The sequence below is a fragment of the Rhinoderma darwinii genome, chromosome 7 (assembly GCF_050947455.1).
Source record: "Rhinoderma darwinii isolate aRhiDar2 chromosome 7, aRhiDar2.hap1, whole genome shotgun sequence".
Lineage (NCBI taxonomy): Eukaryota > Metazoa > Chordata > Amphibia > Anura > Rhinodermatidae > Rhinoderma > Rhinoderma darwinii.
In genome coordinates this window covers 66,549,948-66,569,702 of record NC_134693.1, presented here as the reverse complement: position 1 = coordinate 66,569,702, position 19,755 = coordinate 66,549,948, and the positions used below count along the sequence as shown (strand labels likewise).

Sequence of the window (19,755 nt, the reverse complement as noted above, 5' to 3'; positions counted from 1 at the left end):
GCATAGTATAGTCCCCTATTGGGACTAAAAAAAAAGTAAAAATATTTAATAGAGTTTATAATAAATAAAAATCCCAAGTTAAAAATATAATTTAAAACCCACTTTTTCCACTTACAAAATGCTTTTATTATGAAGCAACCAAAAAAAGTTACACACATTTGGTATGGCCACGTCTGTGACGACACCAACTATAAAACTATTACATTATTTAACCTGCACGGTGAACGCCGTAAATAATAAAATGAAAAACACTGCCAAAGTTTGATAAGTGATCAAAGTGTCGTATGCACTCAAACGGTACCAATATAAGCTACAAATCGTCCCGCAAAAAAAGCCCTCCTACAAATATGTCGGCGGAAAAAGAAAAAAGTTATGGCTCTTAAAATATGGCGACACAAAAACAAATGATTTTGAAAAAAGTGTAAGTGTAACTAAACGTTTGACAAACTTCTGACATGTCAGAAGTTTGGATTGGTGGGGGTCCGAGCACTGAAACCCCGACCAATCGCTAGAACGAAGTGGCAGAAGTGCTCGTGTGAGCGCTGAGCCGCTGCATTTCTATTCGGCTTTTTCCGGAAAGCCGATGTATCGGAGGACGGGCTCGTAGACTTTCTATTGAGCCCGTTCTCCGATACATTGATTTCCGGAAAAAGCTGAACAGACGCGAAGCAACTGAGCGCACACACGAGCACTTCTGCCGCTTCATTTTAGCGATTGGTGGGGTCTCAGTGCTCGGACCCCCACCAATCAAAACTTCTGACATGTCACTATGACATGGCAGAAGTTTGTCAAACATTTAGTTACGCTTTAATAAAAGTTAGTCTCTATATAATAAGTACCCCGAAATGGTGCTATTAAAAAATACAATTATTCCTGCAAAAAAACAAGTCCTTCTACAGCTATGTCGACAGAATAATAAAACCGTGTTCGGGCCTGTTCACATCAGCGTTGGCTTTCCTTTCCAGGGTTCCGTCGGAGGTTTCCGTCTGGTGAACCCCGCAACGGAAAGTCAAACTGAAACCATGTGGTATCAATGGGGACAGAAACATTGCTAATGGTTTCCGTTCGTCACCATTCCTGCAGGTTTCCGTTTTTCCGACAGAACCAATAGCGCAGTCGACTCCACTACTGATTTCGTCGTTAAAACGGAAACCTGCTGGAATGGTGACTAACGGAAACCATTAGCAATGTTTCTGTCACCATTGATATCAATAGAGACTGAAACTGAAGCTGTAGTTTCAGTTTGACTTTCCGTTGCGGAGTTCACCCGATGGAAACCTCTGACGGAACCCCGGAACGGATAGCGAACGGTGATGTGAACAGGCCCTTAGTGCTTTGAATGCGACGATGGAAAAACTTCAAATATTGCTATTTGAATAAAAATCTAGTGCATTTAGCAACGGAATTCTTCATTTCAAACCAGGTTTCTGCCAACTGAACATCCCCTGTTCATACGCCCTATTAGGGCGTATGGGTGTCAGGAGATGTCCTAAGCTTGGGAGCCCCTCTATTAGCCTGAGCAGAGCGTTGATGTAAATTGGGTTTCCCACTTTGGAGGACTTTTCACTACCAAAAGGGAAGTGTGTGGCAGCTTCCCTTGACAAAATCAGCTGATGCCTTTTGGCAGCCTTTAAAAGGGTTGTCCAGCTCACAAAACTAGATGGTGATTCTTGTTCAGGATCCTCATTTATTGGCCAGGGCAGAGAGTGGCTGCAAAGGGTCTCTCGCTCTGGAGGACCCAACAGCCCATTGATTTTAATGGGAACTGTGCAATGCTTAATTTGTCTTGTGGTGGCGCTGCAGGGAAAATGAACAGTTGCTGCTGGGTTCCCACACAGATTATAGCTGATTTTGTGTCCCCAGCAGTGGGACAACCTATAATCCTTATTTCCGAGGGACCATTCTAACACAAAGGGATTGTCACAAGTGGACAACCCCCTTTAACTTCCTTTCCTACGTTAGTGAATAATCATAGGTAGCCAAATGCACTGAAGATTTAACTAGCAGCTGTGGCCTTGTGATGGAGTGGTCAGTAATGCCTTCTGATGTCTTTCAGGTACCCGACACTTGCTGCTCCAAGCATTATTGTTAGCCTGGGCAATGACCATATGGTTGCTTGCCTCCCTGTATAGATAATAATTGTGTCTCCCCCCCCCATTTTATTTATTTTACAGTCTGCAGAGTTTGGCATTCTGCCAGTATCTTTAAGCCATGCTCGCGATGCCTTCTTGTTTGGACGGTTAGTGGAAAGTCTTCTGGCACATGTGAAAGATCAGTGTAAGTCGCTGTACCATGGCATTTTTTTTTGCAAAAGTGTAACCAACATCATTAGCAAATTTGTGATGTCATGTGCACATATTGAAATAATGATATTGCATGAAAACCAGTGTGTGGGTTGTTTGTTTCTATTTTAATGCAAATAGAATTGTGACTTTTAAAAAATAAAACCACAAAAAATGATACCGTCTTATTTATATATAGCAAAAGGTTTAGTTCACCCTAACTTTTCACAGATCTGATACGATGAACCCTTTTTAAAATGACCACCTAAAATTGCAGAGAAAATGGTAATCTTAAGGGTCTACAGTGCTCTGAAGGAAGAGGGACAATATCCATCAAAGAAAAATCTACAGCTTTAAAAAGTTTTTAGTTCAGGGTTTGCCTTTGGAAAGATTAGATTTTTTTGGACAGATTTTTTTCTGTATTTACATAATTAGGTTCACACACGTCCACGCAGTGGCGTAGCTCTAGGGGTCGCAACTGCGACTGGGCCCCTAAGCCATAGCCACACAGCGCTGGCCCCGCTTCCGGAATGCTGGAGCAAGGAGTTGACGGCTCCTTGCTTCAGCATTCACTCTGCCGTGAGCGGCTCGGCGAAGGCAGGCGCGATGTTGTGACGTCATCGCGCCTGTCTTCGCCGAGTCACTCACAGCACAGACCAGAGGAGATGGATCTGCCACCCGTCGTGGGAACGGGGATAAGTAAGTAATTATGTTATTATTTTTCTATTAGGCGCTATGGGGCATTATACTGGGTAGGGAAAGGGGGCTGATATGGTGCCAGCTATAGGAGAATTTTACTACATGAGGGGCATTATACAGTGGGGACAGCTATGGGGGTATTATACTGAATGGGGGCATTATACTGTGGGGGGCAGCTATGGAGGAATTATATTGTGGGGGTAGCTATGGGGGGCATTATATCGTGGGGGCATCTATGGGGGAGGCATTATGTTGTGGGGGCAGCTATGTTGGGCATTATATTGTGGGGGCAGCTATGGGGGGCATTATATTGTGGGGGCAGCTATGGGGGGCATTATACTGCGTGGGGGCAGCTATGGGGGGCATTATATTGTGGGGGCAGATATGGGGGGCATTATATTGTGAGGCAGCTATGGTGGCATTATATTGTGGGGGCATTATACTGTGTGGGGCAATATATTGTGGGGACTGCTATGGGGAGGCATACTGTGTGGGGGCCATCTATGGAGTGTATTATATTGTGTGGGGGCAGCCATGGGGAGCATTATGTTGCATGGGGGCAGCTATGGGGCATTATGCTGTATGGGGAAATTTGTTTGGGCATTGTACTGCATGGGGGCATCTGTGTGGACATTATACTGTATGGGGGCATTATACTGTGTGGGGGCACTATGGAAGCATGATACTGTGTAAGCTGAACCGGGTATGTATGGGCTGGGATTGGGTGGGCTTAGAGGTGTGGCTTAAAAGAAAACAAAATTGCCGCTGTGTACCGCATCGATTGTCCTTCTTTATGATAATGTCTACAGGGGGGGGGGGCTGTATGGAAGTATTTACAGGGTGCCACTGTCTACAAAGTTGGGCTGTGTGTGGCACCCAGGGAAGGGGGGCCCAATCAAAAGTTTGCTATGGGGCCAGTGTCTCCTAGTTACACCCCTGCGTCCACGTAAAGGTAATAATGCAAACATGCAATGTGTACAAGATATAAGTGGACCATGGCCTCTCTTATTTTTGAAAACCCCATTTAATATACCCTATTAGGAAATTCTGCGTTAATAGGGGGGGGGGGGGCGGTCCTTTGTTCTGGATCTTTATCTCTTAACCAGATTGGGGAAGAGCGTTTACAAAGTTTTGGCTCTAGCTTTAGAGGACCTGTCCTGTCATGCATTACACAGACAACCCATTGATTCAAATGGCCACTGTGTGATGCTTAATTTCCCCTGTGGTGCCGCCGCAGGCAAATCTGGTCAGCGCTCACAACAGATTACACAGGGACGCTTTATTGTCAAGGGTCCTTTCTAAATGTTAGAGATGTTCCAAAGCGGGTAACCATGTGTCTTCATATGTAATTATTTTTTTATTTTATGAATTTTTTTTAAACTTCATTGAGGCAGCTGTGGTACGGACCCTTAATATGCTTTGCTGTGCCCCTACAAAAACACTTCATGTGAAATTGATACACTTATGCCTAGTGCAGGACACAAGGGGGCGACGCAGGGCACATGCATTCTCTCTTTGGTGTTTTTTGGCTTCCTGGGTCATACACCACCCCCTGTATCCCTGTACTAGGCGTAAGTGTATGGTGTTTATTGTTTCCTCCAGGGCAAGCAGTCTCCTCCACTATACACACACGCCGGGAGAGCTTGGGGGTGTCTGGGAACAAGTATAATTGTTGTGTACTTGACTCCACTTCCTTGCAAAATGGTGGACTATTGATCTAGACGCTGGACCGGCTCACCCCTACATGAGCACTGTCCGGCAGCCGGTTCTGCTACAAACGTTGCCCCAGCTTGAGAGAACAAGAACAATTTTTGTCATCTTTATGTACAATATCATGGGACCTGCACCTTCTTAAATTCCCTGATTTATAGATGGTATATGATTCTTGCGCACAAATTTGTATACTTTTATTTTTAATTATACATTTACACCATGGACTTTTTATTCCTTCGGCTTCTTTCATTTCCTTTTCGCCACACATAATGCTTCCACAATGTGTTTTTCTTTTCTTTTTTTTTTTTACTTTCGCTTGAGCAGCGTTCCATACCTTAAAAGTAAAAGATGGTTTCTTTAAAGGTGAGCGTGCAAAAAATGTTTACTGTACAGTAATGGAGTAATCGGGCCTAAACCAAACAACATTTATATATTTTTGCAGCTGAGATGCTTTCTAGCTTCAAGAACACTGTTAAGAACTTACTTCTGAACCCCGAACCCGAGCTCCGACCCGCCCTGTCCACTTTACTAAACCATGACTTTTTTGGGTAGGTAATTACAGTTTAGAATAGAACATATATTTATAGGTAAAATGTACTGAACGTAGTCATTAGAACTTGCTATAGACCGTCATTCAGGGTAATTAATGTGTTTACATGGGTATTCCAGTTTCCGCAAATGTATTTCCGGTATCAATTCCTCAAGGTTTTCAAAATCTCTGCTTGCAGTCATTTGATAGGAACTCGCATTGTTTACTTAAGGGCTATAAATCCGTCCTGGTCATGTGATGGAGACAGTTGCAGGACTGGTTACAATTCTATTATAGTATCCGCACGTTGCAGACTTTTTCCACCATGGATTTTGCAGACAATCGGGGCCAAAATTTTGGCACAGATTTTGGAGCGGATTTCCCCCTATGCTTTGCAAAGGGTAAAATACGCGGTTCAAATCCACAACAGAATTGACGTGCCCAGAGCAGAAAATCCACAGCATGCCGTGTAGTACACACAGATTTTTATTACGCCCTATATGTGGATGATGGTTTTTAAAACCTGATGGATATGTATTTGCTGTAAGTTGCTGCAGATTTTTCAGTATGGAATCCGCACTGAAAATATGAAGTTTGTTTTCCCTTTTACGTATTGATCACGCGGCATAGGGTCAGTCCGAATTTAAGAGAAAACCATCTCTGAATACAGTTGTTCTTGTATCATTTTATCTTTGTTTTTTATGTGAAATTCTATAAAATAGTGTCAATACCTAAACATTTTCTACTGTACACTGGAGAAATTGGAGCTGGTTTTTAGGCCAGGGTCACACTCCGTTTTTGGCTGGTTTTTTTTAACCAAACACAGAAGTGGACACAAAAGAAAGGAGATGCATCAGACTTTTGTTTATACCTTTCCTTCCTTTTGGATCCACTTCTGGCTTTGGCTAAAAAGACTGAGCCAAAAACTGCATAAATACTGTGTGTGTGATTCTGGTCTTAAAGTTTTTTATATTTGCTAGCGTTTTTGAGGCATATTTTCGAATCATTTTTTTTTTAAGTGTTTATTGGAAATGGACATTTTTTTTTTTTTAGACCATTCAAGAGGTGACCTTTCACTTTTTTTAACGTGTCTTTTTTAACTTGGCAGCTAAACGGTGTATTTCTCATTAAAATCACTGAAAAGCTGTTTGCAGGCCTATTTAGGCTCAATGCACACGATGCGTATTACATGCAGCGTAATATGGCACCAGCCTAGTAAATGAGATTCCAGGAAACCTCTTGTACATGCTGCGGTATTTTTTGGGATGGACATTGACCTGCGGTGCGGAGTTTAAAATCCGCAGCATGTCAACTTATCTTGCGTTTCCACTTGCGAATTCTATATGTCTTGGGCAGAGGAAAATCGCACCAAAACCCGCAGAATGAAAACGTTCTCATTTACACATAAAAATGTAAAAAACGCACTATTGGGTTCGGTTTTTACCTGCGTATTGCTAGTGTGTATTTTCCGCAGCAAAGTTCGCAACGTGTGCACGCAGCCTAAAAGTGTATTTTGGAGTGTAATGTGAGCTTTTTACACTCTGAAATCCACCTTTGAACATGACATTCGCCACAAATCCATGGTGATTTCGCAGCAAAATCTGCTTGTGTAAAAGTCTGTGTGAATTTTTTCCACTACATGTTGATGGGGTTTTGAAAACCACATCCACATGTATTGTACTATCCTTTGCTGCGAATTTGCAGTTGCGGAATCTGCAAGGCAGCTACGTTTGAACTTAGTGTATCAGACCTCGGTCTTCTAACAAGCCATGCGGCTGTGCGTCCATTACTTGAACAGGGAAGAGTTTTATCCCCTGGAAGTAAACAATGAAGGTTCCTATTAAATGACTGCAAGCAGAGATCCTGAAAACCAGGAGGAATTGATTCAGGAAGTATTTTTAAAATGTTTTATAACTCTTCATTATACAGTAAAATAACATTTATTTTCTTAAGCCTGTATACCCCTTTAAGTCTTAGTTTATCATTGCTTTTTGTTCATTATTTTGGTACAGTATTTGGTTTGGTTTTACTTTTATTTTATTTTCTTCAAGCAGAAATTATTTTCTTGAAGTTGTCAACTTCTTGGAAAGTTTAACTGTGAAAACTGAAGACGAAAAGAATGAGTTTTTCAAGTGAGTTTAGAAGGGATTTTTCTTAAAGCATGCCTCAGGTGACTTCAGAATAAGCTGTCGTGTGTACATGAGGAGTGACCCTTTTTCTGGCCATTATATGACTTGTATTCTGCATTTTTTAGCAGTTTTCCTATCTGCAGGCTGCAGCTATAATTCTTCGTTTTCCCTGAGATATTGAGTAGAGCCTAACTGCCATCATGTCTTCTATGCACTGCACACACAGAGGAGAATCCTGCTCTTCTATCTACTTATCTATCGATCTATCGATCTATCATCGCAGCAGCATGGAGATTATACAGCATTCACGAGCAGTGTAGCAGAGATATGACACTTACCAGGAAGTTGCTGCAGCGTCTGGATGTTTCTCTGGGTTTTTTTTTTTCTCACTCTGCTCCTGCCCACCTCTTCATAGACCTCTATGGGCAGGTGTAACCTGATCCCTCAGTGAGCTGTTAGAATTCACAATTTGTGGTGTACTTCTGGGAAGATCTCTTTTGTAGACATACAGTTGCTTATTTCGGTCTTCACACCATGTGTTTTTTTTTACGCAGAAACCGCATCAGAATCAAAAATCTATTTCAACGGGAGGCAGAGTTGTTTTTTTTTGTTTTTTTTTGTCGAGCGACTTTTGGCCGCTCGAGGGGGGGGGGGGGAGTGGCATGTCCTTGTTTCAGAGCGTTTTTTTTTTTGTTTCTTTTGCCCGCGGCCCTTGCATTAGCTTCAATAGCCGTGGGCGAAAAACGCCGCAAAAAAGTGTAGGCAGTTCAAAATCTGCGTGAACAGGGCCTATATGTTGATTTGAACTGTTTTTAAATGGTTCCACCGAACGTGAATGGCAAATGCGTTGTGAATTTAGCCTTAATCCACTCCCTCTGACCTCTCCTTTTACTGATACTTGGGTTAGATGGGGAAGCATAGATTGCGGGAGAGTGGGTGAAGTAACACAACACTGCAGGGTCAGACTACAAACGGTGTGTTTTTAAAGGGGATTTCCAGCCAATAAAAATTGATGGCCTATCCTCAGAATAGGCCATAAATAGCTTATGGGTTTGGGTCCGACTCCCTGGACCCCCACCGATCAGCTGTTTTGAAGGGGCCGCAGCGCTTGTACGAGTTCTACTTCCCCTTCATTTCTTCTTGCTCATTGTGAATGTTCAACATGCGTTTAGTGGCGATTCACAGGTATTGCAGCCTTTTCTCCATTCTCTTCAGTTAGAGAAAAGGCTGCAATACCTGTGAATAACCGCTAAATGATGCATTTGAGCAATAATAAATGTGCGCATAGCATTTAATAATACATTACAACTTGGACCCCCACACTTGGGTTTTTAGATTCAGGGGACTTGTTAGATTTCTGTTGGATTGTGTATTGTTTGTATGTGGGTGTATAATAAATGATTTAAATCACCTAGTCATGCACACATCTGTACGATCTTGGCAGTTTTTTGCTATTATTGCCCACCAAAAGACAAATTTGTTTTGGACTACCAAAAGAAGTGCATTCTAATGCAGTTGTTAGAGTTGTTATAAACGTTTTGGTTCTTTTTTTTTTTTTTTAAATTGAAAATGTTTGTCAGGATAAAATGGTGCCATAAAGCTTTTACTCTTGTCTAGGACTCTCTTGGACAGGGTATCTTCTTTGCCAGAAGAGCTCATCTCCTTAAGATTGGTTCCGCTCCTTCTAAACCAGTTTGTATTTGCTGAGCCTATGGCAGTAAAAAGCTTCTTGCCTCATCTTCTCCGGCCTAAAAGAGGTAACTTTCCTACATTGTCGCAAGGTAAACGGTTTCCCACAAACATTAAGTAGTAACTGTACTTTCCCAAAAGCTTTTGATGTGTCATAGAGACCTATCAGAAGTTTTGTTCGGTGGCGGTGAGGGATGACAGCCGAAGATGCAGGGCGCTCAGGTGAGTGCTTCTGCACCTCTGTTTCAGCGATCGGAGGGGGTCTCCGCACCCAGACCTCCACCGATCACAACTTTCGATGTGTTTCTATGACATTTCAGACGTTTTGGGAAAGTATGGTTATTCTTTAGGCAGCGGATTCTCATTAAGCTGATTAGCCGTTTGCTTAGAGGGGTCTGTTCTTATGGTCTCCATCAGTGTGTCTCATAAATGATATCAGAATGATTATGCATATTTTGTATTTTATTTTTTTCACCTTTCATTTGAATGTAGATATTATGGGGAGAAAGCGTGAAGATTGTCTTCTGTCCCCAGCACTCTTCCAGACCAAAGTCATCCCAATATTGATGAAAATGTTCGAAGTACATGAAGAACATGTTCGGGTGGTTTTGCTCACCCATATAGATGCATATGGAGAGCTGTTCACTTTGAAAGAGCTGAAAGACATTATCCTTCCACAAGTAAGTGCAAGTGACAGTGTGTCAATATAAATTGACCTGAACGTAACAGCAGGTTGGCTACATTGGATATAAAAAAAAATTGGAATTATAAACCGTGTATCAGTCCATAACGATAGAACTCCATTTTTTAACCTAAAATTTAAAAAAAAAGTTGCCCCTTTCCTGAAATTTGTCAGGTGAATGTGTCAAGAGAGCCACTCTTTTTTTTTTTTTTTTTTTTTTTTTTTAAGAGGATCTGTCGCTAGTTTAGTAATGCCCAATCTCCTAGCTAATCTAATATTCGCTGTCTCACTGATAATGCTAGTGAAATTGTGTCCCAAAAAGTATTTTTTTTCTAAATATGCAAAGGAGCCTATCCTAGACGACGAGTAGGTGTCAATACCAGCAATTTTCTATATAGCCCCCATTTTTTCATTGGTGATTCTGAATAAAGTGTGTCAATTTATTCAAAGTAGAGCTGCTGTTCCAGTGTTAGTTGTTGGTGACAATAATTGTGTACTCGAGGATGGTAGGATGAGACTGGGAAATAGAAAATCTAAAGGTAAATGTACCCCACTTAAAAAATTTGTAATGGGAGGATGGTTGGATGGCAACTGTACCCCAATGGGAAACCGTATTCCTGCTTCAATAAGTCTAGAGATACCCTCTCCAGAATTGACGTGGTACTGGGTTCTCGAAATGCCCACTCCCTAATAGTCTATTTCCCAGGAGCCAAGATCCGTATCCGACCATTAGCCTCTATAGTTAACCTCAAGATCTGGGGGGAACAGTGTGTTGCATGTTGGGGTGAACCCTCTTTGGCTATCCATCTTAACCACCCATAAGGGAATTGGTGAACAGATCAAATAATTTTTGGAAATCAATTTGGGTTCAGCACCTAAAGGGGTGGTTTGGGACACCCTAAAGGCCTATTTTAGGGTTCTGATTAAAAGTATTGCTTATACTAAAAACCGTTTAGGGAAGAAGTAAGGCTCTCAGAAATGGAGTATACGCTAAGAAGGGACCTAGTAACAAAAGGGAGGTGGACAAGGGCTTATGGGGTCTATGAGGAGCGGCTGCTTCAAAAAGCACAGAACTCTGCAAGGTTTACAGACCAATTATGCTACTTAAAGGGAGCTAGTCCTGGGAAGTTACGTAATATGTTAAAGGAAAGTAGAGGGCAGACGGTAATCTCTGCCATTAGGGTAGGGGAAGATAAGATCACCAAGAATAGGGAAGAAATAGCTGGGGAACTCTATAAATAGTATCATACGTTATATACACAGGAGCTTCAGATGGATGAAGACTCAATAGAGGTCTATGTACAAGATACAGCTCTTCCATCCCTCTCCCAGGAACATAGGGGGATGTTAAATGCAGAGATTACGCTGGAGGAAGATCTGAGAGTGATTAAGGCCTCATGCACACATCCTTCACTGTTTTCACGTCCGTTTAAAACGGATCAGTGTGTCCGCTGTGACATCCGTGTTGGTTTCCTTTGTCACTCCGCGTCCTGATGTTCTGTTTTAAATGGATGTTGTGCTTCAGTTTGTTTTCCGTTTTAAGCGGTCTGTTAAAATCCATCGTGTGTGTTGAATGCAGGGAACTTTGGTGCCTTCCGTGTGCTGTCCGTTTTTTTTGACCGACCCATAGACTTCAATGGGCCCCACGGTCACTGAATGACGGACAAAAGTAGGACATGCACTACTTTTGACGCAACGGAGCCGTCAAAACAACGGCAGTGTGCATGGCCCCATAGAAATGAATGTGCCAGGGTGCTATCGGTAAAAAAAACTGATAGCACACTGAAGAAAATAACTCAAGTGGGCATGAGGCCTAAGGGATCTCCGAGATCAAAAGCATCTGGCCCTGATGGTCTCCCCTATGAAATATTTTAAAAGTATGGTGAGAGGTGGTTGCTCCGTTTTTGGTGAAAATCTTTAACGAGGCTTCCTATAATGGAGTTCTCCCTGCATCCATGAGGGAGGCCCCTTATAATTTTGTTATTGAAGGAAGAGAAAGATGGGTTAGATGTGGAGTATTCGTGTGGCTTTATACCAGGGGAGTCAACAGCGGCCAATATACGCTAAATGTTTGGTGATGTAGAATTGGGGGGCGGGGGGCTGCATCCTATCATTAGATGCTGTTAAGGTATTTGACAGAGTGGAGATGAGGAGACGGGCAGGCAGTGCGGGAACTCCGAGATAAGAGGAGGGGGCGTGTACGAGCAGAGACGACGATCCGTGTCTCTGCTCAGCCAGTTTTTCCTGCTGGGTAGAGATGTGGCGCGTCAACTGTGTTTACAGGCGGCAGGACCAGAGGAGGCGGAGCTCTGAAGAGCTCATGAAACATCCGCCCGTCCCACTGCCTGTAAATGTAGTTGATGACGTGCCGTGCCTTTCTTCAGCCGGAAGTGCTGGCTGAGACACGGTACGTCACAGGAAATGAAAAATTTACACTCGTGCGGTCACGTGACCGCAGATCAGAACAGAGTAACGCTGCCACAGGTAAACAGACCTTATATTAGAAATGTACTTAACCCCTTCCCGCCGCAGCCCATTTTCAGATTTTCATTTTCGATTTTTTTTCCTCCCCACCTTCCAAAAGCCATAACGTCTTTATTTTTCCGTCTATATAGTCCTATGAGGGTTTGATTTTTGCGAGACGAATTGTAGTTTTTCGTAGCGCCATTTATTTTGCCATATAATGCACTAGGAAACGGGAAAAAAAATATTTGTTGGGTAGAAAATGAAAAAAAAACTGATTCCTCCATGTTTTTTTTGCGCGCCGTTTTTACAGAATTCACTGTACAATTAAAACGACATGTTAACTTTATTCTGTGGGTCAATACGATTATGGTGATACCAAATATATATAGTTTTTTCTATATTTTACTACTTTTACAAGTAAAAACCTAAGTGTAAAAAAGAAAATTTATTTTGTGTGGCCAAATTCAGAGAGCCATAACTTTTTATTTTTCTGTCGATTTAAGTGGTATGAGGGCTTATTTTTTGTAGGATAAGTTGTAGTTTTTAATAATACCATTTTGGGATACATGCGACGGTTTGATCACTTTTTATTTCATTTTTTTGTGGGAGATTAGGTGACCAAAAAATAGATATTCTGGCGTTTAAATTTTTTTTTTTTTTACGGCATTCACCGTGCGGGTTAAATAATGATATATTGTACTAGTTCAGATTTTTACGGACGCAGCGATACCAATTATGTTTATTTATTTTTTTACTATGCTCTAGGGGGAAAAGGGGGGTTTTTTGAACTTTTTCATTTTAATATATTTTTTTTTTTTTTTTACATAAAAAATACTTTAACTAATTTGTACTTTTTTTTTATCAGTCCCCCTAGGGGGCTTCAACCAGCGATCGTCAGATCACTGGCACGATATACTGCAATAATAATGTATTGCAGTATATCGTAATTCTGACAGGCAACTACTAAGCCCTGCCGGGGCTTAAAGAGGCTCTCTCACCACATTATAAGTGGCCTATATTGTACATGATGTGATCGGCGCTGTAATGTAGATTACACCAGTGTTATTTATTTAGAAAAATGATAATTTTTGACTGAGTTATGACCTATATTAGCTTTATGCTGATGAGTTTCTTAATGAACAACTGGTCGTGTTTTACTTTTTGGCCACGTGGGCGTTATACAGAGGAGTGTATGACGCTGACCAATCAGCGTCATACCCTTCTCCCCATTCATTCACACAGCACTAGCGATATAGCTATATCGTTATGTGCAGCCACATAAACACTATAACGTTACTGCAGTGTCCTGACAATGAATATACATTACCTCCAGCCAGGACGTGATGTGTATTCAGAATTCTGACACTTCGCTAACACAATCCCGACACTACAGCACAGGAAGAGTAATCTCGCGAGATTACGCTGTAAACTGTCATTTCAAACGAGATTACGCTTCCTGTGCTGTAGTGTCGCTATTGATCGCAGCATTCAACGAGCGGGATCCGGCTCGAGCGCGATGCTGCTCGTTACTCTGAAGTGTCAGCTGTAACAAACAGCCGACACCGGCATCGTATGGAGCGAGTTCACTCCGTGAGCCCGCTCCATACTTCCCCTACCCGACTTGGGCGTATGGATACGTCAAATGTTGGGAAGGGGTTAAATATGTCCAATTAAGTTAAAATATAAATACAAATTATTCCTGGACAACCCCTTTAAACTATATAGTGCCTGCTACCTGCATCCGCCACTAGATTTTCTTACATAGAAGTAATACTATAGCCAATAAAGCATTGCACAATTTTTTTGGGCTGATTCATGTGTAATCGAGTTATTTACAGTCACCCTCCTGCTAATTATGTACTGAATTGTGCTGGAAAAGCTTCCCATTGTTGACGTACATGTATGTCATATTGTGGAAAGGGGTTAAAGGAACGTTTACACTGTGTAATGCCTAGTTCAGGGCTGGAGGAGTGCGGTGTAAGAGATTCTCCCTTTTTTATACTTTTGAATTCGTCTGCCATACACTGCCCCCAGAGGCCCTGCACTAGGCATAAAAAATTGTTTATTTAAAATCCGGAAAGATTAACTGTGCTGTAATGCACGTAGATTTTTTATATTTTTTATGAAAGATTTTTCACTTTCACATTGACCACACAACTTCCTATCATGCTTTCCATCAAAGACCGCTGTTTGACAGCTAGATATCCTAAAGAGAAGGCAAACGAGTTGATAAAAAAAGATCCAAAGTTATACTAGCAGTAACTCTATATAGTTTCCTGATTTATGGGCAGAAAAAAAATATCAAAGAACTGATGCTTAATTTTAGAATTTATGTATTATTTTGAAGTTTCTGCGATTACCCCTATGACTGCAAAGAGCTTTCATCATTTAGTGGTTCGATATCACAAATGTGTTATGGGCCATTTTTGCTTATTTGTAGTGTACATTTTAGTTCTTTATAACTTTGTTCTGTGTAACCTTTTTACTTACGAAGATTTGCTGTTGTGTTTGGTAGTAATAATTAAACTGCTTTTCTAATTCTTAATATACACAACAGTGTAACCGATTTTATGTACATTTCTTTTTAGGTTCTCCTGGGTTTACGTGATACAAGTGATTTATTAGTGTCTGTAACCCTTCGTGGCCTGGCAGCTTTGGTGTGTTTACTTGGACCAGAAGTAGTAGTTGGTGGTGGAAGGGTTAAGATTTTCAAAAGTACGATCCCAGGATTTACAAAAATTGCAGATACAACTCCTGAAGGTAACTACATACAAATTACTGAATTTAGCATGTCTCTGTTCAGATAACTTTTTCAGAATGGCAACAAAGAAGCGCAGTGTCTTCATCTAGAATGCAGTGTGAAAATTATGCCGTAAATGGAGGAAATTACAGGATCATTATCTCCTCATAATAGAAAGTTTCAGTTCACATGATTAGTCTTTGTTTGCCAAAGTTTCTCGCAAATGATTCCATAACATGGCTTTCCATCTTAGCTAGTAAATACCTTTTTAACAGTAGGCTTAGACTTACTGCATTTTACACAAAAGGCACTTTCATCCAAGATGAGCGACATTTTTATAAATAGACCCGTGAAAGATCTGGAAGGTATTCTTTAGGGACATATTCCCTCGCTTGGTAACGGTAATGCACACAAGACTCCATTGGGAAAATGTTCTGAGCCACCTTGTAGGCACAATATTTGAAGAAATAATATGGGTTATATCCTGGCGCCTTTTTATTCCTATATTTATTTGGTTTATCTATAGAGGAAGAGAGATTATTTCTGTATCAATACTCATATATTTGTGTGGTACTTTATTTTAAATGCCACTGTCTCTATGGAACCCCGCAATCTGCATGTCATAGCTCGCTAATATACATTCTAGTCCGCCGTCGCGCTGATTCTGAGATTTTCATCGATTTTTTTATAGTGCTGCCAGGCGACTGGAAGTTTAGTGGCACGGTCTTTGATGACGATACGACTCGTCGTTATGTGACCGGCCCCGCTGTACTCTATGTACACGCTGTACTATTGCTACTGCTACTGCTTGTACATAGAGTATAGTGGGGCCGGTCACATGACGAAGAGTCGTATCTTCATCAAAGAAAGCTGTGCAACTAGACCTTCGGTCCCCCGGCAGCACTATAAAAATCAATGAAAATCTCAGAATTAGCGAGACGGGGGACCAGAATGTGTACTCACATGCTGCAGTGAGTACACTGCTAATAATTTTTGGTCCCCACATAACCCCTTTAATTTATTTATAGAATAGAAGATCATACAGATTTTTATTATACATGTATTTCAAATTCTGCTCATATACCTTTCTTATATCTGTGCAGTGGCCTTTGTCTTTAAAAAAAACAAAAAAAAAAACAGGTATAGCCCACAGATTAGTCCATAGAAATGCACCCATTGGTTAACTAAATGGATTAAAGATGGTGGCAGTCATGTGACCTGCATCATGTGACTCCTGGTATTCAGTGTCCAAGTATATAATAGGTTGTTGAGGAGCAGAAGTTATAAAGTATTTCTACATACAGCAACATCTCATCATCATGTCTGTCACTGTCTGTGTATGAGCAGTTCTTACGTCCTTCATTCTCTCTTTCTCCTCGCTTTCTCCTTCTCTCTCGCTCTTTCTCCTTCTCTTTCGCTCTTTCTCCTTCTCTTTCGCTCTTTCTCCTTCTCTCTCGCTCTTTCTCCTTCTCTCTCGCTCTTTCTCCTTCTCTCTCGCTCTTTCTCCTTCTCTCTCGCTCTTTCTCCTTCTCTCTCGCTCTTTCTCCTTCTCTCTCGCTCTTTCTCCTTCTCTCTCGCTCTTTCTCCTTCTCTCTCGCTCTTTCTCCTTCTCTCTCGCTCTTTCTCCTTCTCTCTCGCTCTTTCTCCTTCTCTCTCGCTCTTTCTCCTTCTCTCTCGCTCTTTCTCCTTCTCTCTCGCTCTTTCTCCTTCTCTCTCGCTCTTTCTCCTTCTCTCTCGCTCTTTCTCCTTCTCTCTCGCTCTCTCTCCTTCTCTCTCGCTCTCTCTCCTTCTCTCTCGCTCTCTCTCCTTCTCTCTCCTTCTCTCTCTCGCTCTCTCTCCTTCTCTCTCTCGCTCTCTCTCCTTCTCTCTCTCGCTCTCTCTCCTTCTCTCGCTCTCTCTCCTTCTCTCTCGCTCTTTCTCCTTCTCTCTCGCTCTTTCTCCTTCTCGCTCTCTCTCTCGTTCTCGTCGTCACATGACTGAGGCCATGTCTAGTCATATTCAGTTATCCTGTGGATGCATTACACAGGACTAATCTGTGGGATATACCGTTCTACTGTGATAGGGGCCTCATGCACTATAAGAAAGGCATGTTGGCAAAATTTCTAATACATGTATATTACAAAACTGTATGATTTCCTATTCTACAAAAAAGTAAAAAAAAACAAAAAAAACTGGACAACACCTTCAAGGACAAATGCTAGTTGGTAAGGGGTAAAACTCAATTTTACTTTAATATCCTTCGCATTGTACACAAGTTTTGTGTTTGAACCCTAGCAGACTTTCCCCCATTGTTATAAACTCCTCTACATTGAAATTGCAACACCAAGATGGAAAAGTTTTGGAATTGTGGAAATTACAGTATCGATAGACATGTTAATGATATGCAAATGATAAAATAATGGAAACAAAATATTCCAAACAAATTGATTTATTAAGTATGAGCACCATGCACAGACATACACGCACTTACACGCCTTGGCATGCTATTGATAAGGTTATTAATGGTTATCTGATGAATGTTTTGCAAAGCTGAATGCACTTGGGCACGATCATCGAGATTGGCTGCTGGCAGCTCCCGTTGCAAATGCCGACCACTGACCTCCCAGATGTGCTTGATGAGAGACCAGTCTGGAAATGCTGCAGGCCGTGGTAGCACGTTTATGCCACGCAGGCTGCTCACAATAGCACAAACGTGCGGCCTGGTATTGACCTGTTGAAAAGTGGCTTCTGGGACACTTTGGAGAAATGTCCGTACCACTGGCTCCTTACAAAATCAATGTAACTCCAAGATGTTAGTGTACCTCAAATGAAGACTAGATGGGTCCTGCTACCGCACATTATGCCATCTCACACCATAATCTCCCAGGAGTAGGACTGGTGTGATGTTCTCTTGTGAAGGCCTCTTCATTTCGTTGCCCACATGGTCTCCAGACCAATCTCTGGCTATCATTGCGTCCGAGACAAAAGTGGGACTCATCGCTGAAGAGGATAGACCTCCATTCCAGCGTCCCATTGCCATCTTGCTGTGCAGCATGATAGCCTTAGGGTGGTGGCGTGTGGTCAATGGAACACCTGTAGCTGGACGTCTGGCTCGTAGCCAAGTGTTGTGAAAAGGCCTTCTAATGGGTTGTGTTGACATGGTTTGCCGCCCTAGGCTTGGGATGTGACGTCCAATTTCACTTGCAGTACAGAATGGATTACTATGTGCCATTCTTCCAATCAAGTGATCTGTTTGTTAAGAGGTTCGCCTCTGCGCACCTCTTGCTGTCGTTCCCATTCATCGTTGTTCTCCCAACCTCTGAGAAACGCAACGTTGAGCAGTGCTGACATCTCGGCCTAGGCGCGTAGTAATCTGCTGGAGTGATAAACCAAGGTATCTCAGTTCAAGGATTCGGTCTCTTTCAGTTTGCGACAAGTGGCGATAACTGGCACGTCGACTAACTGAAGGCATCGCACAATCATCCCACACCACTTGATCCAATTTTTGGGGTTTCATGTGGCTAAAAAACTTTCAACTTTCTGCTCTACTCCATTTGGACGGATGCTGCTGGGGACGCTGGACTTCCTGAACAGAGTAAAATTCTTTCTTGCTTCAGGAGAGAGATCAGACACTTTGGAACTGGGTAGGATCAGCCCTCGGCTGCTTTTCTACCCCCCCCCCCCCCCCAACAGGTGCCCTAGCCTGCAGTCCCTAAGCTAACTCCCTATAGGAACGTGCATTATCTTAGCACAGCTACGTGCAGGCAGTGCAATTATCCTAGCAGAGCTATGTTAGGTAGCCATTACTCCCTGAATAGTCGTACCTATTGTTGTGCAGTTTTAAATTGGTATTTTCGGTTTCTTCTCTTTTTCAATGTGAAGTTTAGTAACCCTCCTGCCAGACAACCTTTATGGTTTATTATGCCTGCTCCAATTGCAATACTAAATTTCCTTGTGGTCCGTCTACTTCCTTTATGAGATGCATGCCGGCCTCCTAGCCAAACGCCTGTGGCTTCTGCACCCCTGCCACCCCCAGTATTGGTCACCCCTGGTATGAAGGGTGCTGATTTGGAATGGGCTAATTCCCTTTTCCGGACGGTTGATAACCTGGCGAACGGCACTCAGTCCATTATGGGTGGCATGTCTGCCTTCCATACTCCTGTTCTTGCCATCCTCATATGGACTCTCCATGCATGTCTTCCTGTCGTGGCAGACCCTGTAAGTGAACCAGGTTCTTGCCTGCCTTTTGTTTTCGCCATCCTCTTCTGCTTTATCTCCTCCACCATAAGTCATGTCTGGTGCTTCCTCTCCCCCATAGAGGTTTTGTCTGAAGGCGAATTATCTAATTTTTACTCTGATTCAGTTGATAAGGATTCTACCTCCCTCTCCACCTTGGTGGAGGTACCAATTAGAGCTTTCCATGACGCCCTTTAGGTCACTGATTCTGCACCTTGCACTTTTCTTTCTTCAGCCTCAACTTTCCCAGGCTCTTTTTTCAGCTCATTTGGAACGTGACAGTATTGTACCTAAGGAATGGAAGCACCCAGACAAAAAGTTCTCTCACTCTAGCTGTCTGGATGTTTTCTACCACTTTGAAGATCGGAATTTATCTACATGGGTTAGGTCTCTGGCAGTGGATCCTCCAGTTTCTCGCTTAGCCAGGGATACTACTTTGCCTATGGCAGACTCCTCTTTCTTCCAAGATCCTTTTTTACGCTGTGTCTACACTCTCTTGCTAAAACCACTTTTGAGGCCTCTGTGTGCAATTTTTGCATCTGTCTGGGTTAGCAGAGCTATCCTTAAATGGGCGCATAAACTCTGTCAACCCTGCTCCCGGTCCTCCTCTG

General features: G+C 42.3%; 1 protein-coding gene across 3 annotated transcripts in view; it reads left to right on the top strand.

Moving 5' to 3' along the window:
- Positions 1-19,755, top strand: part of SCYL3 (SCY1 like pseudokinase 3) — a 55,497-nt gene that overhangs the window by 11,493 nt on the left and 24,249 nt on the right. For 2 of the 3 annotated variants that reach the window (XM_075833495.1, XM_075833493.1), the window contains exons 4-9: positions 2,175-2,277; positions 5,137-5,242; positions 7,275-7,355; positions 8,970-9,109; positions 9,534-9,721; positions 14,778-14,949. In XM_075833495.1, coding sequence (XP_075689610.1) covers positions 2,175-2,277; positions 5,137-5,242; positions 7,275-7,355; positions 8,970-9,109; positions 9,534-9,721; positions 14,778-14,949 — 790 coding nt within the window. The remainder of the gene's footprint in view (positions 1-2,174; positions 2,278-5,136; positions 5,243-7,274; positions 7,356-8,969; positions 9,110-9,533; positions 9,722-14,777; positions 14,950-19,755) is intronic. The other variant, XM_075833494.1, reaches the window with a different exon arrangement.